The 26,438-nt window shown below is 43.3% G+C and overlaps 1 protein-coding gene across 6 annotated transcripts in view; it reads left to right on the top strand.

Moving 5' to 3' along the window:
* The first annotated feature begins 12,310 nt into the window (after positions 1-12,310).
* BEND7 (BEN domain containing 7) overlaps positions 12,311-26,438 on the top strand; it is a 46,774-nt gene continuing 32,646 nt past the window's right edge. For 5 of the 6 annotated variants that reach the window (XM_017807729.1, XM_017807733.1, XM_017807730.1 and 2 more), the window contains exons 1-3: positions 12,311-12,594; positions 16,413-16,496; positions 26,012-26,311. In XM_017807729.1, the coding sequence (XP_017663218.1) occupies positions 12,534-12,594; positions 16,413-16,496; positions 26,012-26,311 (445 nt within the window). In that variant the 5' untranslated portion in view covers positions 12,311-12,533. The remainder of the gene's footprint in view (positions 12,595-16,412; positions 16,497-26,011; positions 26,312-26,438) is intronic. The other variant, XM_017807734.1, reaches the window with a different exon arrangement.

Below are 26,438 nucleotides of genomic sequence, written 5' to 3' on the forward strand. Positions count from 1 at the left end.
CAGGGGAGGTTTAGATATTAGCAAAAGTTTCTTCATTATCCATGTAATATCATGCCGCTGTCGGGAGCAGGATGTTTAAAGTGATGTACAGAGAGTATAATGGCAGTAATCATGACATAGAGCCAAAATACAGATGCTTTGTACTGAGGAATGTAGCAAAAGAGATGGAATGTAAGTTTTGCAGAGGTCTTTCCCTGTTTTAATACAGATGGTTTTATAAAGGGGTGTAACTGACAGGTTCTTTAAAGAGAGCCTTCATGCAATTTATTCAGGTGTCTTCTCTGTTTAGCTTGAAAAATCTTCGGGGAAGAGTCTGTCTGACTGTGTGTTTGTGCAGTGCCTGGTGCGATGGGCCTTGGCTGCAGACGACAGGTAATATCAGATAAATCATGGCCTCAGGTATTAGGAAAAATTTCTTCACCAAAAGGGGCCCTGTCAAGCATTGGAGCCAGCGGCCCAGGGAAGTGGTGGAGTCATCATCCCTGGAGGGATTTAAAAGACGTGTGGATGTGGCACTTGGGGACGTGGTTATTGGTGGGCTTGGCAGTGCTGGGTTAATGGTTGGACTTGATGATCTCAGGAGGCTTTTCCAACCTAAATGATTCAATGAGGCTGGTTACTGAGCAGTCATAGAGGGTGCAAATGCCACCTGGGAAGGCAGGATGCTTTCCTGGTTGCTGCTGGAGTGGATGTGACCCTGCCATCAGCCAGCTCAGTCCAAGAGGCCTAACAACACCCCAGGGGAAATCATAGCATCATTTTAGTTGGAAAAGATCTTTAGGATCATCGAGTCCAGGTGAAACTACACCAGCAAACAGTGAAGGGTTTAACTGCAGGGTGCTCCATTATAACCCGCTCCTTCCCCAGGTGCTGGTATTAAAAACCACTGAGAAGATGGGAAAGGTTTGCACTCCCTGTCCCCTGTGAAGTCTGTGCACCTGAGACAGCATGTTGGGATTTACCTATGCCTGGTTTCTGCCTCCTTCAGGCCTAGAGGACTGAGGTAGCTGATAGGGACTGAGCTCCTCAGTGTGTATATCCCAGAGGTAAATGGCCTTGTCACCAGGCACACAGCATTTGTGACATGGTCAGTAACATGAAGAAATCTCTTGTTTTGCTTATTTTCCTGGTTTTGTCCAGCGTTTTCCATCCTGTGGCTTGTAAAGTCCAAGGGGTCCAGAAAAACTTCAAAGAATGAGTAAGAACAGCAAGTTCTCACTATGTTTTAATTTATCAGGGCCATACCTTGCTGGAAGCAAAGGCCACCAAACACTAAAGGGTGGAACTCACTGTAGCTTTAGCTCCTCTTAGGAGCAGCCTGGCTGGTGGCAGCACCTCTGTCTCCTGTTGCCACTTGCTATGGCACACAGCAACTTCTCCCTCCCTAGGTCCTTTTTTTCACCTTTTGGTCCTCCCAGATTTTTTCCTTGCCTTTCCCCACTGTAAGTTCCATTGCTCCAGTAGCTATTTTGGAGGGCTGTAACCAGAGCTGGCTTTTCACCTGCTTTAGATAACGTGAGCCATGTGCTCTTCCTTGCAGAAAATGGCCTGTTGGTTTACAGGTTTTCTTTAACCCCAGGCTAGAGGGTTCTGGATTTAGAAGTAATGCCCTGCTTTACCTCAGGCTTGAATGCAATCGCTTTGCAATGAGGAAGGAGGAACAGCCCTCCTACGCTTTTTCATAGTTCTTCTAAGAGGAAATTATATGACATCTGATGGGGATAGGATCCAAGAATGTCTCAATGTGAGAGTCCTGGGGTAACATGCCCGCATTTGGGTAAGGGCATAAATTGGGAGGCTGTGGAAATTCTCTGTAGTAGATCCTGCAAATGAATCCAGGTGCTGTGTCAGAGCACCAGCTCAGTTAACTGGAGAGTAGACATCACCTTAGACCTGGCTTCATTTCCTGCTCCAGTTTGACATTGGCCTGGCTTTGGCTGGGATAGAGTTAATTTTTTTCCTAGTAGCTGTTACAGTTCTGTGTGTTGGATCTAGTATGAGAATAACTGATAACACACTGATGTTTTAGTTGTTGCTAAGCAGAGTTTATACTAAGTCAAGGACTTTCAGCTTCTCATGTCCTGCCAGTGATGAGACTGGGGCACAAGAAGTCGGGAGGGGCCAGGGCAGCTGACCCCAGCTGATCAGAGGGATATTCCACACTGTATGGCATCATACTCAGTGTATAAAATGAGTGGGGGAAAGCTGGTCAAGGGCTGCTGCTTGGAAACTGGCTCAGCAGGTGATGAGCAATTACATTGGGCATCACTTATTTTGTATATTCTAATATTATTATTATTATTACTACCATCATTATTATTATTATTATTTTCTTTCTTTGCTGTTCCATTGAATTGTCTTCTCTCAACCCATGAGTCTTCTCACTTTCACTTTCCCAATCCTCTCCCTCTGCAGTGGAGGGGAAGGTGAGACATTGTCTGTGTGCTGGCTGGGATTAAACCATGACAGACATTATATCTCATTCAAGACTGTACAAGACAAAGAAGAAAAGCCAACTCACACACAGAATTCACATGAAAGATGCAGTTACTGCCAGGTGACTCTTAGACCAAAGATCTCCCAGTTTGTAAAAACCAAAACAAACCAACAAGGTGTCAGAGAGGTGCATAAGGGACAAGGAAGCAGCTGAAAGATGTCTAAAAGTTCACTAACAATGATTCAACCTTCTACAATTGCCCTTCTTCCAGTACTCCTGGTTCTGTGCTCTCTTGCCTCCAAATCAAAGCATCCTGTAATGTAAATCTCCTCTGTTATCAAGACAGTTGTCTTGTCCTGTGAAGAAGAAGTGGCAATCTACAAAGTGCCACATCTCCTAAAAGAGTTACTGTATGGGCCATTCACTTAAGAGTTGGACTTGATGATCCTGGCTGATCTGACCCCTACCAGCTCAGAATATTCTGTGATTCTGCATATATGCAAATATGTAGGTATGTTGGCATTCACCAATATCTCCCTGAAGAAGGAAAGGGAGAAAAAAATCTTTGGTGTCATCCATCTCCTCAGGATTTCTCTTTTTGAAGAGATTACAAAACCCTCTTATGTATAAGAAGTGGTGGTGTCTTCTTTTTCTTTCATTGACAGCTCATGGGGAGATCCAGTCTTGCTTCCTCTCTGATTTCCAGGATGGCACATCTGTTTGTCTCCTCTTCGCCTCGGGGTCAAGGAAGCATTTTCTGATAGACATTGAGACTGTTGGATTGTTGAGATCATTGGGTCAAGTCTCGGTTGGACACTGTTCAAAGCTCCTCTGTTCCTCAGAACATCTTCCTCAGGCCATATCTATGCTGGCAATTCATTACAGTCCCTGCCTGGTTCTTATGGATCTCTCATCCTTTGACTGTCTCCATTCACACACATTCCTTGGATGTAGGGTGGATATCTGGAGCATCACTTGCTGGACAAGCTCATGGCACACATGAAAGCTCACAGTGTGAGCTCTGCTCCTTGGATCATGCAATGGAAACTGTTCCTCCACACCACAAGAGGAGTTCTCCAAGTCTCCATTGTTCTGAGGAGCCCTCAGACTGTGGAGACTGTTTAACTGTGTTATGAAATCAGACAATTCCTTCCCTGTGCCGGTCCCACATCCATGCAATGATCCCTTTGATGGCATCACTGAATAAGATATTTTTAACGTGGTGAAATGTGTGTTTCTCCAAGCTGTATTTCAAACTATCAGTTTATCATGTATGGCATTACTCTACTCATTAGAGTCAATTAGATCACTGTTATAAATCCTAAGCTTGACTATTTGTTTTCTACTGTTCCTGTTTTTCTTTTCAGGGCAATCCTGCTGGTTTGGTACCACAATGGCTGCATCTTTCTGTCTCACATGTGATTAATAAATATGATATTTGCTGTCAGGGCTGTAGCCAGGCCTTTAAGCTCTCCCAAAACCACTTGCAGAGTCTTGAGAGCTCTCGGCAACTGAGCTTGGGTCTGGAAGCAATAGTGTTACCCATGTTTTTCCTAGATCCAGGTTTCCGCAGACCTCTGGAACAACCCCACGGAGTTAACCACAAAGCTACTTTTAAGTAATTTGCTTCACAACATTCCATATGAAATCGAGGCTGAGAAGGGAAATCCAGAAGTTACTCAAAATCTTGGAAGGTTCGTAAGAGCCTTGCAAGTAACAGAAATACAAGCTTAAAACATACACGAGGTGTTTCATTCCAATTTCTTGCTGGTTAAGTGATCGCTCAGCTTTATCTGCTGCAAGCCAACTGTCAACTTACAGAAAGATTATTGAAGGCAGCTCAAATAACCCAGTTTCACTCAAATAACCCACATGTCATCTATTTGTCACAGTGGTAAAACGGATCAGAATAATTTTGGTTGCTCTCAGCTGTTGTAGTCAGTTTATATTTAGTTAATACTATGTGGGCACACAGTTTCACTTATCTATTTTATATTAAAACAGGGGAAAACCCTGCCCAGCTCAGCCAGCATATGCTTTCACTTGCACACCGGAGGCAGAGCTGATGCTTTACAGCTGATCGAGATTGCAGAAGAACTCATTTCAAGCAACACAGGTCACAGATGACTCTTGGAAACCTTTTTCAGATAGGTACATGGTCCCTTTTATTCATTTTCAAAACAAAAAATAAATCCAAAAATTGAATAAAATTGCCTTTATACCATGACTAAGAAAGTCCACTTCTGGAAAAGGGAGCTCCACATCAAGCCTCGCTCTTTTCTTCTTTTATTAAAGCTTCCCTTCCTTAACTTTTGGGAGGGATTAACACATCCAGTTCCCCATTCTTTGCCCCCACATTCACTTTGCCTACAGGTATCTCCGGCTTGTCACATTCACAGGGCATCTCTGGGTGCACAACCATTTGTTCCATCAGACTTGGCACCACATCTGCTAAGAGCTGCAAACTGCACTTCCCTACAATTCTGACTCTGGAGATGTGCCCATCCCCTTCGTTTAGTGAATCCAAGCCACTCATAGTAGGCTTGCTATTTCTTATTTACCTTTCCAAACAGTAGCACACAATTTCCAGCAGGTCACAGTCTGAGAAACACTCAGCCAGAGAGAAGGCTGGGGAAGAAGCTGGGGGCAGTGCTCCACCACAGGTGTCCAAATCCCACTGGCAAAGACAAGAAAAGCTCACGGGGGATGCAATGGAAGAAAAAGGTTCTCACATTTCTAATAAACAGAAGTCTCCCAAAGAGTATGACATCCATGCATTGTGAGGGGTAAAGGAAGATGCCATTTGATTTTGGTTTGTTTCACTTTTTAAAGTATCACTTGATTAGTTCTCGTGACAAGACAACCCCTGCAGTTCCTGTCTGCCAGGACACACCTCTGTAGTGCACTGTTAAAAGAGTTAGGAAAGTAGTGACATCCATATGGATGTTACCAGTTAGTAAGGCTAGTGTGGCTTCCAGAAACATGCTTGAAATAACTGTTAGAATGATAATTATCCTCTGGTTTTGATAAAGGAATATTTAGGTGCATTGTCTAGGTTGCCTGTAGGATGCATGGGTCGATTCCTATCCCAGCAGCTTTATTATGTGTAAAATTGAGGTGGTGTAAAAACTCACTATTGCTTCTAAAAAGCTTTACATTTAAGAATAGCTAATTATTGCCAAACTGGGTGGTACAGGAGATACCTGAGGAAAATTCTGTTGTCTCAGGAAAGAGTATTGGTAGCTCAGCTCATGGCACTGTGTCATCAGAGCCCCTAATGAATCAGTCCCAAGATGCCACCAGGGAGAGTGCGCTTTTTTGACAGCAGTGGCCATTTGTGGCTGTTAAAGAATCCAGAACACCTTGCAGGAAAACCATCGTGCTGCCTTTTCTTCCTGTTCTGGTTTGGGGTTTGTTTTTTTTGCCGTTATTGATATTTTTGTAGCTGTTCTTTCTACTACTTCAGCAGTGCAGGGCAAATGATGTAAAGCATTGAACATACTCCTAGCACCAGCCTGCACCACAGATAGCCAAGCAGCAAACTCTTCCCAGAGAGATGCAGCTACAGGACTAATCCCTGCAAATGCAGACTGGGTTGTCAAATTCCATGCACTGAGTTTTAAATCCATAAAATTGTCTCTTTCTTCAGTCTTCCCCAAAGCAAAGTCTATACTTAACAACCCTTGGTTTTGAGACATTTTAGCTGCGTTAACAGACACTGCCACCCCAAAACACTAAATAGATCTTGCTGGATGGTAGAAAAGCTCATAAAAACATCCATTTTTCTTTCATTTTAATGTGTATAGAAGATAAATGGTTGAGCATAAAGTATTGTACTTCTGAGTTCATTAGCTTCTATTCAACACAGGCAAGAAATCTCTCAAAGTTATTACTAAATGATCATAGTTCTGTGTTGTCAGTTTGATCCCTGCAGGATGTGTCCATCTCAAAGAAAATACCCATGCAGGTGCACTGGTTGCCTCAGCAGAGAGGTCAGGGTTTGAATGGGTGATGGAGTCTTCAGAATCTACACATCTCTGAGGGTAAATCCAGGGGGGGGCACATTAATGAAAATGCTGCTGTACATATCTTACTGCTGACCAAAAGCACCATTTTCAGATGTTGTCAGTCTCTAGCCTGACAGAGATATTAAATTCACATAATCTCCCTTTAAAAAGTGCATGTGTGAGTAGATTTTGAACTCCACAGTACCTTGCAATGAAATTTCATTTTTTAGAACTGAAAAGGAGGCAGGTGGTTATGAACGTGTCTGAAGCTATTTCTCCATCCTGAAATGCAAGTACTGTTTGAAAACATTTAGGAAAATAGAACATCTTAGTAGGAGCCGCAGCAACTTTTCATGAATTTATTTTAGCTTGCATCAGTATTCTGAGCTACAGGGATTATAATTTAGTAGAGAGACTCTCATTGGGAGAGGGGATTGACAGCGTCGAGGCAGCAGCCCTGTGAGTTGACAGGGATGCTAATATAGCCACGGCAGAAGTTTAGAGAGCAGATCAGAGCAGCTGGGTGGGCTGATAGAGAGGATCAGGGCAGCCCAGAGGAGCAGTAAGAGGATCCAAATAAGTGGATTAGTAGCATACCAAAGCACACATTACTTTTAGTTTTCAAACTCCCATTGATTTTAGTGCAAGTGCATTTACTAATGTGTGGCAGGAAAAATGGGAGAGGATCAAGGCAGAATCGAGATATGGAGAGCAGGTCCCTGTGGCAAGCTGGAAACAGAGAGGCCGGGCTGGGGAGGCAGAGAGTAATGTCCCCTCTTCAGTCTCAGTCAGGACTTAGAGGAGGGTGGCTGTTGTCTGGGTTTCTTCATTCTACAGCCTCCAGGGCCTGTCTAACGGTGCTAAATGCTATTGTTCCTGCAGCTGATGCTGCACTTGCTTTCCATCCATAGCTCCAGTGATTGCATCACTGCACTCCTACATCTGCCTTGAGCAGCTGTGACTGAAGCAAACTGACACAAAAATGGAAGTATGATCAGGAGCATAACCCTCATGGAGCTCTCCCTAGCTGGGGACTCCCTGAGCTGAGCTTGCTGCAGTTTGTGCCTGCAGCACTCCCCAGAACTGGGACTGCTGACCCTTGCTGTGCCCGGGCTGCCATGACTGACATCGACTCCAAACGACCCAAAGCTCAAACACGCACCTTCCCAAGACACCAGCCTGGCTTTACACTTCATTGCTTTACACAGAGATGGTAGCAATGCAAAGACAACATCTTGACTAAAATTTCTAAGCACTGTTATTCTTCATATAGCAAAAAACCTGAAAGTTCTAGGCAAAATAACAATCGCTACTCACATTACCCCCAACTTCCTTGAAGCTGAGGTGGAAAGGTTGTAAGGTTGAAATTTGTGCAGCCTATGGTTTCTCTATGTTGCAGAGGAAGCAGAGGACATCCATGCATATGAGCAGACTTCTTTTACTCTTCCATATTCACTTTCATAAAAGCATTGAAACCTTTTCTTCTTTACCTTTTGACCACATCTGTTGCTTAGACACCTTGGTCTCCTCTGCCACTCCTCCCAGAATTCAAATCCAAACACTGGTTTGTCCTAGGGAAGAGTTAATACCTTAATATCCAATTATCCCACAAGTATTGGATCAGAGTGGATGACCATCAAACTTTGACACTTAGACTATAGTGCCCTTTCCTGCAGCCTTAATCCAACCTGCACACAAAATGACAGAGGGGAGGAAAAGCCCTTACAGTCAAAAGGGGGTTTGCATTCTGGTATGAAAATATTCAGAGGGTTTTTGACCACACAAAGAACACTTTGTACATAGATCTGGTTATATTCTTTGTTGTTTAAACAGTTCTGGAATGTTTTGGTGTCCCTGAGCCAGCAAACAGATGAAAACATTGGTCTGCCCTGTAGTTTTCTTCTTTTAAATTTATATGAGGAAGATTAACAAGCAGCAGAATGGACAAGAAGCCATTTCAAAGCAGTGTTCCAAAGGAAAATTTTAGCTTAGTAAGGATAGAGATGTGAAATGTCAAGTACTACAACTGAAATGGTACAGGAAAAACTAACAGGGGATTGGAAAACAAGCTGAACTCCTGGCTTCAGACTTCTTCAGGACATCCAGAAACCCTCCTCTGTACCACCCCAGTCCTTGGATATGCCGACCTGAAAGCCTGCTGAAAGGGAAGGTTTGTAGTAAGACAGCTCAGCATCAATGTGGCCCATTGTCACCTTGGGAACTGAGAAGTACGGCCTACATATGTCGTATGACCACAAAAACATCCCTGGAAACGCTGTCTCAGTTTATAAAATCCTCAGTGACATTCATTACACATAACTAACCAAAGAGCTCACCTATTAACCTGTCACCTGTGGAGCTCCTGGTCTCCAATTTACCTCTTCACCCTCCTGCTTCCTAACAGCCCACTGAACTTTGTCAGGCTCCAAGATGAGTAGTAATCATGGTGCCATTAATATGACAGTCAGCAGCCTCTTCCCACACTTCACCCGGCCTCACACGGATTCCTTGACATTAGACTTTAAGCCTCAGATCAAATCATCGAGTTTATGAGGCTTTCTCCAGTATAATTTTTCCAACTGAAAAGCTGAAGGAGCTCTTAGTACACTCATTTAATTCTCCTCAGCTCTCGGACTCTTTAGTCTTCTTTGTCCTACACCATCGGACTTTCTGAATAATAATCAAAATATTGTAAGGAACTGGACACACCTGGAAGCAGAGAAGAAGTCTGGGACATCCTGGTGTGAGGAGCACTGCTGCTGTTAGTACTGAAGTATTACTAGATTAATTATATTTAATTGGTTAGCTCGTGATCTAGCGTCCAAAATGAAAAAAGCATTTTACACACCAGAAAACTGTTGGGAAAATTAATATCAGTTAGAATGGGGAGGGGATATTTTGAAAGTAATTTGCAGCATAATAAATTGGTAACTAGGAAATAGTCAGGGATGAGCTGACTTGGGATATGTTGCAAGATAAAGCCCTTATTTAGTTGGCTAATTTCATGGTATTTTGAAAAACACATTACTCAATTAATGGTTTGAGGAAATACTTTGCAACTGTTCATGAATATATACAAAACACTCTGAATTTTTCATATTTTCACCAGAAAAAAAAAAGGAACTATGGCTTAATATGCAATAATAACAATCTGATACTGAGACATGAACTGAAACAAAGGATGAAATTAAAAGCTGGCTGCCCCCACCCAGCCAATGCACTTTATCCTAAGTCACTTGGCTGCCACAGCGATGCAGCCGGCGACTATCTCGGGACACAAGGCAGCCATTCTAACGGGATAAAGAGGACTTTCATCTCGGGATTCCTCCAGCCTGAATAATGCAATGGTGGCCTGTGACAAACGAGCAGATGAGCCCAGCCCAGTTGTAGGATGCCCACCCCAAAATGCCCCACAACAGGCTCACATCTCCCTATACACGGGAACCTTCGAGTTTGTGTAGGTTTGTTCCTAAGTCCCAGCTAAGAAACACCAGCAGCACAGGACAGAAAGCTTGGTTTCCAGCTACCGGATCCTCCTACATGTTGTGTGGATAACTAGAAGACTTTGACCTGAAGTCACCTTGTCCTAGTTTCTAATTCACTTTTATGCAGATGAGATGGCAGATCGGGGCCAAGGTATCCATACTGGCTCATAATTTCAGAAATGAAAGCTGCAAGATTTACTCATCTGAGTGACCACAATTAGGTTTGCTTGCAGGATCGGGCCTTATTTTGCATGTAGGAAAGGATGGACCTCTCTAATTCAAAAAAGCAAAATGAGAAATACGGATGAAAAAGGGGATGTGCTAACTCCTGTAAAACATTACTGGAAACTGCAGCGTCCAGACTGAACTGTCACTTCAAACCATGAGTGTCCCTTTAAGCCAAAAAATCCAGCACAGAGAAGGAAGAACTAAAGGGAGTAAGAGAGGAGCTGATAAAACACTGACATCACTATCTCATAAATTATACCCCAAAATGTTTCACAAAATTGAGTAACAGAGGAAAACAGAAAAGACCTTTTTATTTTCGCAGTACATTCCTTTGGCAAATGCAGGATAAAGCCCATCATGTGAGCTGAACTGTAAATGAAGGCCTTATGCTTTATAAAAATTCTCCTATTGTCCCAGGAAGGATGAGAATCAAACACAACAGTTTCAGCAATGCTCTAAGTCTTGTAAATGAAGTTAGCAGACAGGAATCAGCAGACTGCTTGGGGTGAGGGGGGAAAAAAAAAGAAAGAAAGAGAAAATACTCTTTTTGTACACAAAATTTAGGCACACTGCAACTGCATTTCAGACCCGACTTCACTGTGCTATACCAGAGACTAATTGGACCCACACAATTCAGGAAACAGCATATGACATCCATCTACCTTTGCTGCTTCAGCATCCTCCCAAAAATATATAATGCAGGATTTTAAATAGTACGTTAGCCCAGTTTCCTTTCAAAAAGTCTTACAGAGAAGTTTAGGAAAATTCCAAAAGTAGCATATTGATTGCCTCTGGGATTTTCCACTTAGCAATTTAATAGAAAATTACACCCTTACCCAATCTGTGAGGTTTCCATAACCTCCCTCATGAATTTAATTTTCCAGCATGTAATAAATTTTACCATTAGGCATATTTGCTGATATTGCTTCACCATTAAGGATATTTCCCGATTTTGCTTTTCAGAACCACGTATACTGTCTGTGTGGTGTTTGGACAGCACTTTGCACTGAAGAATTCAGGTCTGACTATGTCTACACGCACAATTAGGATACAAATCACTATTGCTGGTATTCAATTTGCTTTCCTCTTGCGAATTTTATGTCATTATTCCAAGCGATAGGGTCAGTCAGTATTACAGGCGCCAACGGGATTCTCCTAGGTACTCTGAGGAGACCAAGGGAAGATCTGCATTTGCATCTGTTCGAGTAGGCGTGTGCAAGTATCACATACTCTCCTCCTTGTCACAACACAGCCTGACTACATGTAAAAACACAAGATGACGATCGGAGCTGTGTTTGCAGTTATCAGTAGTCATAACTGTAAACGCCTGGGTCCCTCCTCTACAGGCAACAGGCAAAAAAGCACTCCCGGCTGTAAATAAACGCTCCACCCGCAGTGAAATTTAGCACAGTGAGCGAACTGGAAGTGTGGCTGAAGGCGTCAAGTGGTGAATAAATCAAAGCACTAATTTCAGCTGTGTTTGGGCCAGCCGTATGGCTGCGGTGACCTCGCGGTGACCGGCGGGAGGGCTGCCAGACGCCCTAAATCTCACACTCCTCTGGAGAGGCAGAGACTCTTCCTCTTGCTAAGGCGATCCCGGTTTGGCTAAGGGACCGTCTTCCTCTCGCTGAGGCGATCCCGGTTTGGCTGAGCTCGGCGTCCCTCAGCCCAGCCGGGGGCTCATCGCTCTCCTCCAGGCCTCGCTCCGTGACACCAGCGGGCACATCCTTGTGGTGATTCCCGTGAAACACGGCAACAAACAGCTGTTGCTATCAGTCCCTGCGGTTTGCCCACTTTCCCGCACGCCAAGTTCAACCCCATCCCCGCCGGACCCGGCCCGGTCCCGCCAAACCCCTCAGAGTTGCCCCCGCTCAGCCCCTCAGGGCGCCCGCGGGAAGCGCCGAGGGGGAAGCGCCGGTGCCCGAGTGCGAGAGGGCGGCGGGAGGGGGACACAAAATGGCGCTGCCCCTCAGCCCCTCGCCCTCAGCCCGCGGCGGGGCCGTGTGGCGGCGGGCCGGCCCCGGGGTGGCGGCGGCGGCTCCCGGCCGGCGGAACCGCCGCCTTCCTTCCCCCAGCAGGTGGCACCGGGGTCCCGGCGCCGGCGGCGAAGCCATTGCGGGCCGCCCTTCGCCGCCGGGCCGCGGCCGCGCAGCCGGCGGGGGGGAAGGCGGCGGCATCGCCCCCGCGGGGCTCCCCCCGCCGCACCCCGCTTTCCCTCAAAGTTCGGGGCGGGAGCGGGGGGGAGAGCGGAGCCAACTTGTCCCGGATCCCTTTATTCGCCGCCGGAGCCGCCGTGTCTCCCAACCCCCGCGTGTGTTGCTGATCGGAGGGACGGAGCTCGGTCCTGTGTCCGCCCCGCTCCTTCCTGCCCGCACCATGGAGTTCGCCCAGAGGAAGAGGAGCAGGAAATCCCAAAGCTTTAAACTGGTCAACGAAGGTGAGGCGGGGACGGCGGGGCTTTGTTCGCTGGCCGGGGGCAGCCCCGACTTTTGCCCCGGGGGGAGCGGGGCGTTATGAAACGCCGGCGCCCCCGGGCCGCCGCTCCCCCGGCTCTGTTATTGAACTCCGCAATCCTCCCCTGGAACTCCCCGAAACCATTGCACGCCTTTTATGTATTTCATTTCTTTCACCCCCTTCCCTCTTTTTTAAAATTTTTTTTCATTATTTTTTTGCATGTGTGTTATGTGTTGTTTCCACCCCCCCTTCCCCTTCCCCCCCCCCCCGCCTCCCCCAGAAAGGTGGACGTGTTTGGTTTTCTTCCAGGCAGATCTTGCACAAAATAAAGTTAGATCGTGTTTCGTGGTAAATCCTGCTTGGGCGGGGGTGGGGGGGAAGAAAAGGTAAAATCGGGAAGCGAGCAAAAAAAATAATGACACTTGAGCGGCGACGGACCTTCTTAGTATTCAACTCTTGTGGATTTATTGTGTTTGGGGTGGTTTTTTTCGTCCCCTCGGCTGTGTACATACGTGTATTTCAAAGAAAAGCTGAATCCAGGTTGCTTTATTAAAAATCCACGCAGGTAATTAATTGTACGTGGGCAGGGGAGAGCCGGCGGCGTGTAACTTGTTCGCTCGGGGCGTGTTTGCTTTTGGAAAAGAGGATATTTTAAGAGGGATCGCGAGGGGGAAATATTTGAATTCATGTCGGGGAAGAAGCACAGCTCTGTGTTTCAGTCTTGTTGTTGTTTTCTTTAATTAAAGGGGAAAAAAGATGCAGCCTCTCGTAGGCATTTTAACAGGTGGACTTCCCACCCCTAGGAATTTATTGTGGTTGGGGATTTGTCCCTTTTCCGGCCGATGAGATGTTTTTGCCCTGATGGATTTGATTCGAGATCGTTTTTCCTTTTGTGTTTTCAAGTAGTGGACGGGAATATCTCCATGAAGCACCGTGTGTGTCCTGCATGCCAAGTTCAAGGCAGGTGACTGCTTGGGTGTAATGTCACACTGGTGAAAGGGGGGACACGCATACGAGAGCGTCAGGACTTGCTGCCTAAAGAATGATGTCTTTGCAGGTGCTTGACAAAATTATGTTCGATGGGAAGAAATTCAAAGATGAAAATAAACTCAGTAGGAATAGTAAATAATGATTGCTATATGGTGGTAGGGGGGTCTGGAGCATCACACATGCTCCCTGTTAGAAACTAGAGGGTCAGTGACCTGTCAGATGTGTCTGAAACTCTATATGCTTTAGCAAACCTATCAAGGGTTTGATTTTTGCAGAGAACAGGTTTGGGTTTTGGGTTTTTGATAGTGAACGTGCTCCTGACTGGGAGGCAGAGTTAGTGCAGGACGGGTCTGGAGCCTCAGGGTTGGTGAAAGTGAAACGTGGAAAAACAAAACTGAAATTGAAGACCTGGTTTTGTTTCTGTCCTAATGGACCTGTAGAAAGAATACATGCACTATCAGAAACAGGTGATTATTTTGCCAGTCTCAGTTGCACTACTTACAGGTTTAGATATGCTTCAGTGCATGAGACAATCTATTTAACATTGTTTTAATAGGTAAATTCAGCTATGATGATACATTATTAGTAATTCTTATTTTATCTGGTGTCTCTTTTTGGATGTAGAATGTCAAATAGAAAGCTACACTAAAAGCACATCCTAGAGAGAAAATTACATCTTTGTACTTTGAGAATGGAGGAGATAAAAAAATCACATTTTGCATGTGAGTCTGCACTCGCATACTCTTTTTCTATCACAGTTGATTAGAAAGATAATTATGTATAAATAGTTGTCTCTTGTAATTGGCCTTTGCCTCTTGCAGGAGTCATTCCGTAATGTCACAGTTTAGTGTTTACTGTTGTGAAATTGATATGGATTTTACAGCGCCTGGACTGTGACATCCAAGGCAGAAGGAGGAAACCAAAGAGAAGAGGGTATGGTGTGTCAATTCATTGGTAACACACCATCTACCACACTGCTAATGGTGTGTGCCTGTACAATGCTTACTCTGTCCCAAAAATAACTTCAGAGCACCTTATCGAGATGATCAATAGTGACCAGATCAAGAGGAAATCCGTTCCTGCGCTAAAACGCAGCCACCTCTGGGCTGACATGTGGTGACTTTAAGGCATCAGCTGCAGCCCAGAAGAGTGTTGTGACCAGCTGGATGTATGGAGGGAAGTGCTAGAGAAGAAACCATGTGTAATCTACATATCTTAGGACCATGAGTCTGTAAGTCATTTAAGTCCTAGTTTCCATGTACTTACTCCCAGCAGATCTTGGAAGCCCTTGAGAGGATGAAGGTGCAGAGTGTGGTGGGTTGACCCTGACTGGCCATCAGGTGCCCCCCAACCCACTCCCATCACTCCCCTTGCTCAGCAGGACAGCTACTGACCGTGGAAGGCAGCACAAATCCCGTTGTTTTAGCCTTGTGAAAGGAGTCTGTACTTCCTTGATGTCATATCTCAAACTTCACCTTTACCCGTTCCACTCACTGGGTGTGCTTGGGAGGCAGAGGAGCCCTTTGTGCAGCACCTCATCGCTGGCCTCTCCAACTCCCTGCTGTGGTTTTTTTCCCCTCGTTTTCTTTCCAGGCCTTCTCTTTCTGTTGCGCCACTGTGTTAGGGTTGATTTTAGTTTACTTACTGGGTTGTTCCTCCTCTTGTGCCCTCGAGACAGTCGCGCTATACAAATAAACAGCACATAACAAAAAAAGTTTGACTTCCAGGAGACCTTTCCAATCCTGTAGCTGTTTGGTCAGAAGTGCAGGTGTGCTGCTTGTGGGAGGACAAGCTGCTTATGCTGCCCTCTGTTTCTGTTGTGCCTTTTAAGTGAATCCCCCAAAGTGCTTTCCCATGAGTTAATCTCTGCCTTGCTTTTTGTGAGGCAAGTAAACATAAAAACCAGTTTACGGAGGGAGTAGCTGAGAGCGTTGGGAACTGGGAGGGCGTTGAAGGAGTGAGGTGGGGAGGTGGCTGTTTCAAGACACTGAATATATTGTTCAGTCTTGAGCGATTTGCCGAAGGACAAAGTGTGTGCCAATAGCAGAGTCAGAAATAGCATCCAGGAGAACTGCTTTAGACGCTTTTTTTTTTCCCTTGGACTTACTATTCCCTCTGTGCACACGTGTAAACAAAGCTCTCGTTCTACTGAACACCTGCCTGGGGTTACAACAGAGACCTTCATAGCAAAATACTCTTTTATTTGAAATAGAAATTCAGTGGTGAATTTTATTTTTTTAATATCCTGTAACATCTCATATACAGAGATGCCAATGTTTATTCTTAGAGTCATCACAGACATGGATTTCTAGGGGTGAATATCCTAAGGTGTCCCTGACCCTCCTTTCTTCAGAATTTGAAGGCTGGTGACACCAGTATGAGTCAGGATAGCTGAACAATACAGCCCTGATGTACGTTGCTGATTTCCTTACTGAGGTGAAGTTTGAAAGTTTCCCTTGGTCTCTGGGAAGGTAAAGTTTTCATTATAAATCTGCTTTCCATCTGTAAAACAAGAAGCCAGATAATTGGCATCTGGTGGGATAATTTGCTGTGAAAATGAACACAGTAATTTAGGGCAGGCATAGCTATTCCCTAAAATCTGTGAAATATTTGAGCTGAGTCTCTCCAGTGTGAGCAAAGGTTTTTTTAGGAGGTGCTGATACAGAGCACATTTTCTGTGGTTAATTTGATGTACATGAAATAAACTGCAGATATATTGATAAATTATGTAGTAAAACTGTAGCAATGTGTTCAGTGTTCATTTTTTCCAGATCACTTGAGTTCTAATTTTTTTTATCGTTTTCATTCCAGATTACCATCATGAGATATATAAGATCTCTGACTACAGCAATGATGTTAATGGGGAGACCAAAGAAACACAACCAGTTTTTTTAGGTATGTGCTTGTGTTGATTAATTTCCGAGCAACATAGCGTGGCCATTTGCAATTAGGGAGGAAAAAAAATCTCTGTGCAAGCACAGGAAGCGCCTGCCATTGTTTAATATGACGTTCTTTTCAAGACCCTTTTATTCTACGAATTGCCAATATATCCTTTATTAACACTGCTAAAAGTTGTAATTTCAGACATAAATGTTTATTAGTGTCTACACACAGTGCTAATTATCACTCACTCGGAGAGCCAGATGCTGACTCTGCAGTTTTGCAGCTCTGTGCTCACCCCATTTACATTGCATATTCCCTGGCATGCTTCACTGGCAATAGTTTGTGTAATTGGGGTATTACATCTTTGACATCTGGATAACAGAAATTCAATTTCCAGGAAGCTGCTATTTGTTTGGTTTTGCTTCTGCCTTGGGTGGGATAGAGGATTAATGTGCTGTCTTAATGTAATGTCCTTTCACCTCTGGAGCTTGCCTGCTAATCCTGCCATGGCAAAATTAAATTAAATCAACAGTTACAAATGTGTAAAGAAAATAGAGAAGTAATATAGAGTCTGCAGCATGATACATACTACAGCATGATAGGACTGCTAGGACTGGTTATCAGTGAACCTTTACCTTTCCTATGTGCTTTTTGTCCCATGTAACTCCTCACCTGCGGAGTGCTTCTTCCTTTCCCGTTTCCCTCCTGTCACATCCAGGACCTCTCCTGAGTAAAGCACCTGTTGGCAAAAGTTTGGCAGGCCAAATTCATAGAAGTAAGGGTCAGATTTTTGAACTACCCTGACTCTAGCTGTGTAAAGTAAGCTCTTGGACACCTTGTTTGGGCTTAGGAGAAAGCAGGTGCTTTTACAGAAAGAAATCTGGAGATGTCTGCCTCTCCTTAACAGCACCAGGAGCCTAAATATTGTTGTGGGGTGATTTTAGATTTCTGTAGTCTGTGCATGTTGCCCCCTGCAGCCGGCAAGAAGCATTGGAAAGTGGGAAGTCAGCACATGAAGTCAGTCTGAGTGCAAAATGCCCTTGTCTCCTAAATTCATAGTGTCACATCATCTTCTAGAGGTCAGCAGCAAATTGGAGATAACAGGAGGATGTTTTGGGCAGTGTGGAATCTTCTGATGATTGGAACATTTACATGGGGGTTGGAGCTGTGTTAAATTCCCTTCTTAGCTTCTCACCATTAGGATATTGAGCAAATATTTCTTCCCTACACCCATTTCCAGGGAGAAGCAAAAGTGTTTGCTGTGCTTTGTGTTTGGATTTCGTGTTCTATAAGCACTTTCGGTGAAGTCTGATAAACCTGATGGAGTGAGCTCCGCCAGAGGTTTACTTCAAATACTTTCTCTTCCAACCCTAAGTCATGATAAAGATTTGGCAAGAATTAGGCTTCAATCTGCTTAAACCAGGGTACTCTAAGAATGTACAGGAGTCTATTCTTTGACATCTGTGCTGTGAGTCAGACCAACTGATTTTGAGTTTGGTTTGGTTGTATTGTCCTTATATTTGTTTTGGGTTTGTTATTTTTTATTATGCTCAGCTTTTCATTGTGACCGATGGTGCTCTGGCATTTAAGTGCCTCAAGTTCACCTATTTCAAGAGTCAGTCAGAATTTAACCTTTAAGAATGTGAGTTCTATCAAGGATCTTCCTTATCAGGTATTGAAGCACAGAGTTGCAGTCCTGGGAGCCAGCCCTCAGTTGCTATGGAAAGGAAAAGATGGTATTTCCCAAGTGTCCAACCTTTAGATTTCCTCAAAATATGCTGGGTTTGACACTGTTGAATGACACGTGACCGTCATTTGCAGATTTGCAGACTGGTGTAAGGGACTGAATTTAGCAGAAAGCACTTGAAATCTGGACTCCCGCTTTTTGACAGGGATCTGGTATACATGGCATTTGGCATTCCAGGTTTCCTTTTAGAAAATTCTCGTTGCAAGGGGTAATATTTCTTTGTTGTGCTTCAGGGGTGATGGGATCACAACCCTTTCCCCAGCTCTATGTCCTGTCCACTAATAAGGTGCTTCAGGGTATTGTCGCTGCTTCACTTGATCTCACTTTTTCATGCCAAAATTTACCCGAGGAGGATGTTTTTTTGCAGCTTGTTGGTTTAGAGTTGAGTTTGTTCTCTAATTTAAGTGATCCATGGGATCAGCTGTTGAAACCTCAATGTGATGCAGCCTTTAGCATGGAATGGATGCTATGATCCAGCACTGAAGCTATTACCTTTGAAGAGGTGAAATGTTAGTGGCAGTATATAAATGAGTGAAGATTTATCAGGAATGGGATGTGCAAAATGTTTTGGCTGCACAGCTGAGCACAAAGAACTCAAACTGAAGAGATGTGCTGTTGAGAAGAGCTAGGGTAAATAAGTAAATCAGAAGAATCCAGCCTGTTTAACATACAGATAAATTAAGGATCAAATGTCAGGAAAGACCTGTTAAACCTAGATAGTCTTTTTTTACGTCAGCACAGCTGGGTAAAATATGGCTTTGTGTAAGTGTGGGGTGAAAACTGGAAGAAGCTTCACTGTAGTTAAAGGAACATGGTAGTGGACATGAGTTCTGATGGTTGTGATGGTGTAAATTCCAATTGTTTTTTGAATGGAGCTTGTGGAGTTGTCTCATGTGGTGGTGTTTTGAAGTGGGAGATGTGGTGGCTTTCCTGTCCTCTGATCCTTTGTTCTGATAAGATGATCAACAAGAAGTCACATCTTTCTAGATGAAGGACATGCTTAAACACAGTCTTTAAAAAATTTGGGGGGAATGTAGAATATCCCCATTGCATTTTGCAGATGAGCAGTGGAATGTCTTTTGTTTGGAAGGGAAGGGCTTAGTTATCTGATACCAGAAGAGGCTGCTCAGTCTGAGAAGGAAGAGACATCCCAGAGTGAAGTGCTTAAACCTCAAACATGGACAAGATTTAAGACAGACCTGACTTGAGATTTTACTGGTTATCAGCATAAACTTCCTGTCATAGGGCTGCAGGCCCAGACTTGGAATTACAAACCCATGAGGGGACTGTGTTATGGACAGTACTGGTTAAGCTTAGCTTGTCCATTGAAAAAGAAAAAAATCTTTTGCATACACCATACTGCTTTTTTTCAGTCTTAATATTTTATTGCCATCACAAAAAGGTAGAAATATAGTATACCTCCTTTTTACAATGCTTTCAACTTGAAATTCAGGCTCTATGTTTGAAAGGTTAATGTAGAAAACTAATTATATTATCCTGGTAATCAAATGTGTGATGAGACATTTGTCTGTGTAATTAACAGTGAAGAACTTTTATAGTTTCATAAAATCGAATGCTACGCACAGTGTGCTTGGAGCATTTGTTTTGAAGAGATGTCCAAAACAGAGATGTTTATGACTGATATAAAGTGGAACTGAAATGTACTGTAATGCAGGTGTCTGTGCATTTTACAGCATTTCGCATTGTTGAAGTGGAAGGCAGCAGATTAATAACTTCACTGTCATGGTAAAAATAAATAATGTGTTCTTGGAGCAGGGGAGCGATGCATAAGTTACTCACTAATTTCAAGAATTTATTTTGTCCCAGAAATTATATCCTTTGCAATTTATTCACAGAGAAAAAGTTGACTTAACAAGTAACTTCACACACCTGTGTTACTGTTAATAGGATTATATCCCAAGTCTGGTTGTAGCAGTAGTGGCTTCTGTAATTAAGACTGCATAAAGTTTATTTTATTGTATCTGTGGTCTCTAATGATCTAACTTTGTAAAGCATTCCCCCTTGGGGATGAAGCATGATCTTGACCTGGGATATTTCCAAGAACTGGGGGAAGTTGTTGCATATCTATTATTACTTTTTTAATTATATGACCCCATTAATATATACTTTTGTTGAACAGTTGCTCACTTGTCCTTTCCCGAGTGATTTAGCTGTTGCAGTGTGGCATCAAAGTGTGTAACTTGGGCTTCTGTAGCTGCTCCTGTTAGGTGTTTCTGAAACTTTTTCACCAGGCTCTTCCAAAGAGTTGCTTTGTGGTGGTAGTGATGGCTGTGCCATCTAGTCTGACCCAGCTTCCAGAGAAATAACACCCCCCCCAAATCCTGAATGATCTCAGGGTCTGATCCTGGGCTTGATTCTGCAAATTGCTTTGCTTACATTAGTGTTTGTGGTGCTTATTAATTTTGTGTGTCTCATGGCAGGCAGGGTTATCAATCCATATACTTCCGTGCTGGCTTTGGGAGTAGGGGGTCTAATTTGAGGGTGATCCAGCTTTCCTGTAAATACAATGTCAGTGCTTTGTGTGGTGACATGAAGATAGGCAAGTGCTTTTAAATGATGCTTTAGAGCACTACTAAGATGCCTCAACTGAGACAGCTTAAATGTCCCTACGTGTTAGCTTGGGGTAGTCAAAGTCCCCAGCTCATAACTTGTGTTGCCTGTGTGACCCTCTAACATGGTGTGTGACCACTGCCCTCCCCCATGACTTGGGGTTTAGATTTTGCATTTGCTGAGAGTGTTGTTGCCCATGTTCTTTCTTCAGTGTAGGTTCTTATATGCCAGCACAGACCAGGTATCCCTTTTTTGGGAATTTGTGCTTACCCCATGAGTTCAGCTACGCAGATGCCCGATTCCAGTTATGCACAGGACAGTTACAGCAAGTTTCCACGTGATTTAGGAAACCTTTGATCCGATAAGGAACCACGCACATGGCTCCTCTATTTCCCCCGTGCTGACCTTCACAACTTTCTGTTTCAGGATCATTTCTGGTATGGGATGACAGTGACAAAAATATCTTGATTTTTGAAAATTATTATTTGATGTGGGTATAGTTTTTGCTGAGGAGGGATGCTGGGCTCCCTTCTGGGATAACTGTCTCTGAAGGAAACACGTGAATACCCTGTAGCATTCCAAGAGGTGTTTGGTGAGTTCAGCCTGGCTGAGCAGCAGGGTCGTGTGCCCTGTGTGCAGGTGCCTCCTTTGGGCGGCTCTGAATCAGCCCTTACAGAGTCTTCAAACACAGCAGCCGAGTTTTGTTGGCCCCCTTCCAGGGAGGGCAGCATTCAAGTGGCATCTAATAAATTGCAGTTTAATGTTTGATTATATAACCCGTTGCAGCTATTTTGTTGTTGTTGTTGTTGAGCTTTCAAGCCATATGCATCGACTTCCACTTTTTCTCACCTCTGAAGCCTCGCTTCCCTACAAACCAGGCTGTTGTCAGCTCACATGTGCTTGTCTGGCTGCCTGTTGCTGCTATTCCTCCCCTCCAGATAACTCCTGAATTCATCCACTAATTTCAGCATAGCTGGACACAAAGATGGAAATCTGAGATACAAAACCTGATGGAGGAAAAAGCCCTATTTGTACAGTCAAGAAAGGAAAAAGTTCCATAGGAGTTTCAGCTGCCCAAACAACATAAAATTAGACACTAATTAATAGAAAAACTATATTTTAAAAGTCAGCTACCCATGAATATTTCCCAAAACATGAGAGAAATATAAATGTTAGAAACAAAGAAATTAATTGCAAAATGTTGGACCAAGAGAACATTATGGCCATTTGTTTATGTGAGTCAAAGGAAGAAAATATCAAACACAGACGATTGTCCAACCTTAACAATATTTACCCACTTATACACTTTAAACCACACATTATTACAGGTGTGGTTACCACTTCTCTGATAGTGGGATAAAAGTAATATTTGAACATGTGGATATGGTTATATATAATTTTATAATTCTTTGCAGTGCTGTGATAATATTTGACAAACTATTTGGGAAAAGTGTAAGAACTTGTTGGTAGGCAATGTGCTATATCTAGATTTGGTTTAATAAGCATAATAGTGAAAAGATGGACAGTCATATAGAGGCAAAGAGTGTAATGAATTATTATTAATATTTTGTTAACTGCAGTTGTTTATAGGTCTGTTGCTTCAGACAGCTGCACACTTAGCAAGTGGATTCTACTACATCCTGGGACAGTTCTGGTTTACATTTGTGCCTTTGTAATTTTATACATTTTTGCAACTTCCAAAGCAGGAAGTTTTTATGTTCTGTATACTTTCAGCAAGGAAATAGATTGAAATGAATTTTGTGAAAATTACTTTTCAAGAGTGTAGCTTTTATTGAAGAGCTTTGTTTTGCTTTTTTTGTTGTTGTTTTGTAAGATTACAGGTCAGATCATGTGGAAAAAAGGAGGTTGTGTATAAGGGTCCATCATAGAAACACCTATAACAGTAGCTATTAAAAATTGTTATGTTTTTGTTGTGACAATTAGTACCTGTATATACAGCCCTGAATAGGGCTGTACCTTGTCATGGTTCTATTTTGAGTAGCATTTTGTAAATATTTTAGTGTTTTGCAAGTAACTTCATTGGTTTCAGATAAAACCCAAGGGTTTACGTAGGGAATCCAAGTGGCAAATCCTGTAGCCACCCCTTTGGAGGCATTCCCATCTCCTTGGGAATAGTGAGGACTCCTGGTATATGTACAGGGAGAAGCTGAAATAGGCACCACTCTTCTCAGGCCTTAACATCTATCTTGGAAGGCTTTTCACAGATAGGTAATGCAGATTTCTGTGTAATAAACTATTTTTTTTCATATTGATTATCCTAGTCAGCATTTAAAAAGGAAGGCTGGCTCTTCTGTAGGACATAGTAGCTTGAGTTGTTCTGTTTTCTCTGTGCCCCATCTTCCTTTTTTTTTTTTCTTTTTCTTTTTAGCTTTTTAAATTACATGTTTATTATCTGTGAAAATTATCAGCAGTGGAATAGCTGATAACAAAATGCTATCACGGGGCTCTAGAGCTAATAGCCAAATGAGATAACCAGGGAGCAAGAAGTTAAATCTGTTTAGTTAAATCTATGTTGCTCCTGCCTGCAGGTTCAGATGGTGTAACATCAGCTACTCTGCACTCCTGTCGGGCAGGATGCTGCTCTTCCTGGCCTGTTACAAGCTAAAGCTGTAAAAAGTCATGAATGGGAGAGGAGGGATGTAAATTTGCACTGAAGACTTAAGTCAGGCTTGTAGTCCTGTAGGACTCGATGATCCTGATGGGTCCCTTCCAACTCAGCATGTTCTATGATGGTTTATTGCCCTTCCTTGTAAAATAGAAGGCATATTTAAAAACCAAATCAAAACAACAAAAGAAACCAAAACCACCAACAACAACAAAACAAACAGAAAAATTCCTAAAAAAAACCCCCAAAACGCAAACCCCAACAAACAAGTTTACAAAAGGGGACTCTCCTTTAAGTAAGGATTTACCTAAAGTTCAGGGTTTGTTGTAACATAAATTTCGGGGTTTTTATTTGGAGTTAAGTATGTTCGTGTCACTGTATAGGAAGACTTCTATATGAAGGAACAAGGGAACAGAATCAAGGCTGAATAAGCTCAATTAACATTAATATTTTATGTAATTGGGTAACGGAAATTTAATCTTTCTAACAACATGTCACCCGACCAGACGTGTAGCACAGTCACTGCACCCAGCAGGAGGGGGTGGGTGGGAAGCTGTTCTGATACTCACCTACATTTTGCCATTGAGTACAAATCCAAATTGCCAACATAAAACTCTGAGAGCCTGGTGTAATGTTAAATGGTACAACAGTGAGGGTTTGCCCCAGGCTCCGGTGTGGTGGGAGTGTTTGGGTCTGGGCTATGAGCAGGTACAGCCACGTACAGGAGAAAAGGCAGTCTGCAGTGTACGGGTCTGAGTGCCTCAGTAATTGGAGTCCGGCGGTACTCTGCAGCCTCTCAAGGCTGGGAACTGCAAACAGCCAACCCCTGGCTGGGCTGAAGCCAAAAAGTGTCATTTTAAAGGAATTGGTGCTGTGATTTGTTAATTAAATCACACCTGCACACATAAACCTGCGGGCAAACCAACAAAATAAATAAATACAGCGCAGAACTCCCTTGCAGAGGGTTTTTCTCGCCGCTTTAGCTGGAGTGGGAGCGGTGCTGGAGTGTCGCTGTACGGAGTTGGCAAATATTTTTCTAAGTTTGGACTGGAAGCTGTCTTGCAATCCACCCACTCTCCTCGCTGGATCGGGGTGGGCTGGAGCCAGCTGGCACCAGCCCAGGGAACCGGTGCGCCAGGTCAAGCAGGAGATGCTGGGATCCAGCAGAGGCTGGAGTGGATCGTAGAGCTCCTGTCCCCTTCTGCTTATTCGCCTCCTAGAGCAAAAAATCCCTCTTTCAGGTGCTGCACATCCCTAGCTATGCCGGGCTTGCAGTGTGTCCCAGCCACACTGAGCTTGGCCCATGCTGGGGAGGGGTTTGCTGCTCTTTTATCTGTCTGGAGTAGCTGCTCGTAGGCATGCATCTAAGTTTAACGAACTTATTAGAGCTGTTAAGTTGATAAAATTGTTCACCTGCCTTGAATTAGCACACTTTCAAATAGCTTGTTAAACCAGAGACAACACACCTTGCATCTTGGATTTTGGAGAGTTGAGGTTTTGTTCTTCTGAGATTTCCTTTGCACTGTAGCTTTGCCAAAAATAGGTTTATTTTGGGAAGCACGGATGTCAATTGACTAGAGGATACCAGACATTACTGTATTAAGAATAGTACACAGGAAGGTTGATTCCTCAGTTTCTACATCTTCGTTTTCCCATTTGCTTAGGGTGTTTCATTTTTCTATTACCAGTAAAAAAACCAGCAGCTTCTTATTTCAGAAGGGGCAATGAACACTTCCTTATTACTCCTGAAATGTAATGTATGCTTTAACGAGCAAAATAGCTGCTATCTGCCCAAAACACATCTATTCATTGTGCAATCAGCAGTTTCATATGTAAAATTAATACTTAAATGGTGCCAGGAGTATTAAAGTGTATAACTGTTGTTATTTAAATGCCCTGAATTTATTTGGAACAGTCACATTTTTCTTGTGTATATTTTCATTTTGTCTTTATAATCTACATTTTCCAGACATCCAGCAGTTCAGCTATATACAGTTATACACGTTAGCTACTGTTTAATTTATTCCTGTATAATCCAGTATTATTAAATTCTGTGGACTAAGGAACTGATTCTGTTCATTAAAATCAATAGATGCAGTGTTGGTGTGTGCCTATGTGTGATGTGGTGCTTTTTGTGTTTGGTTGTTTTTTTTTAGGATCTATCCTTCAGCATACAGCAAACTGATACATAAAGGGTCTGATCCTTTAGGCTTTACTCGGGGAAAATATCCACTGATGTCAATGCCTGAATAGGATCAGTCTCTTAAAAGGACTGTTTATTTGAAACTGCTGTAGCTATTATTATTTCCTTCTGGCAAAAAAATAATCTCACTCATCAAAGCTTTAGAAACAGCATCAAGAAAGCCAAGTTCAGCAGGTCTTTCAGCCACGAGAGCTGTCAGCCATGGCTGTGTGAAAGCGTAGCCTGGTACATCCCAGCGACCACTCAACCATCCCTTTTCTTTCTTGTCTTTATTTATTTAATTCTGTGCTCCAACTCTTTTTGGTATCTAAAATCACTAATCTCTACCCATTACTGTTTTTGCTAATTTACAGTGATAACTGTGGCTCTGTTTTCATTAGGAGATGAAAGCCGGGAAATTAAAAAACAAATTACAGGGATGAGAAGATTACTGAATGACAGCACTGGAAGAATCTATCAACGAGTTGGCAAAGAAGGAGAAAAACTGAAGGAGGAGCCCCAAGATTTAGACTTAGCCTGGGCCCAGCGCCTGAATCCCCCTGCAGAGTCCCAGGCGAGCCTTCATCCTTCCCAGAGCGGTGCATGGAATGAATTATCACCCCAAGCCAGCCATTTTTCAGGGCAATACGGAACTCGATCCAAAACGTTCCAAAATCAGACTCGAACTGTGGCATCCAATGGTATGATCTGTGTTAGATACTGAGAATGGTACTTTTTTTCCCCCCTCTCCTTGTTCTGTACTAAATATCTGCCTTTGTTGTGGTGATATATTGTACCACTGCACTGAAAGCAGTTATAGTTCAGAGT

Source organism: Lepidothrix coronata, unplaced genomic scaffold, assembly GCF_001604755.1.
Source record: "Lepidothrix coronata isolate B3197 unplaced genomic scaffold, Lepidothrix_coronata-1.0 Scaffold20, whole genome shotgun sequence".
NCBI classification, from domain to species: Eukaryota; Metazoa; Chordata; class Aves; order Passeriformes; family Pipridae; genus Lepidothrix; species Lepidothrix coronata.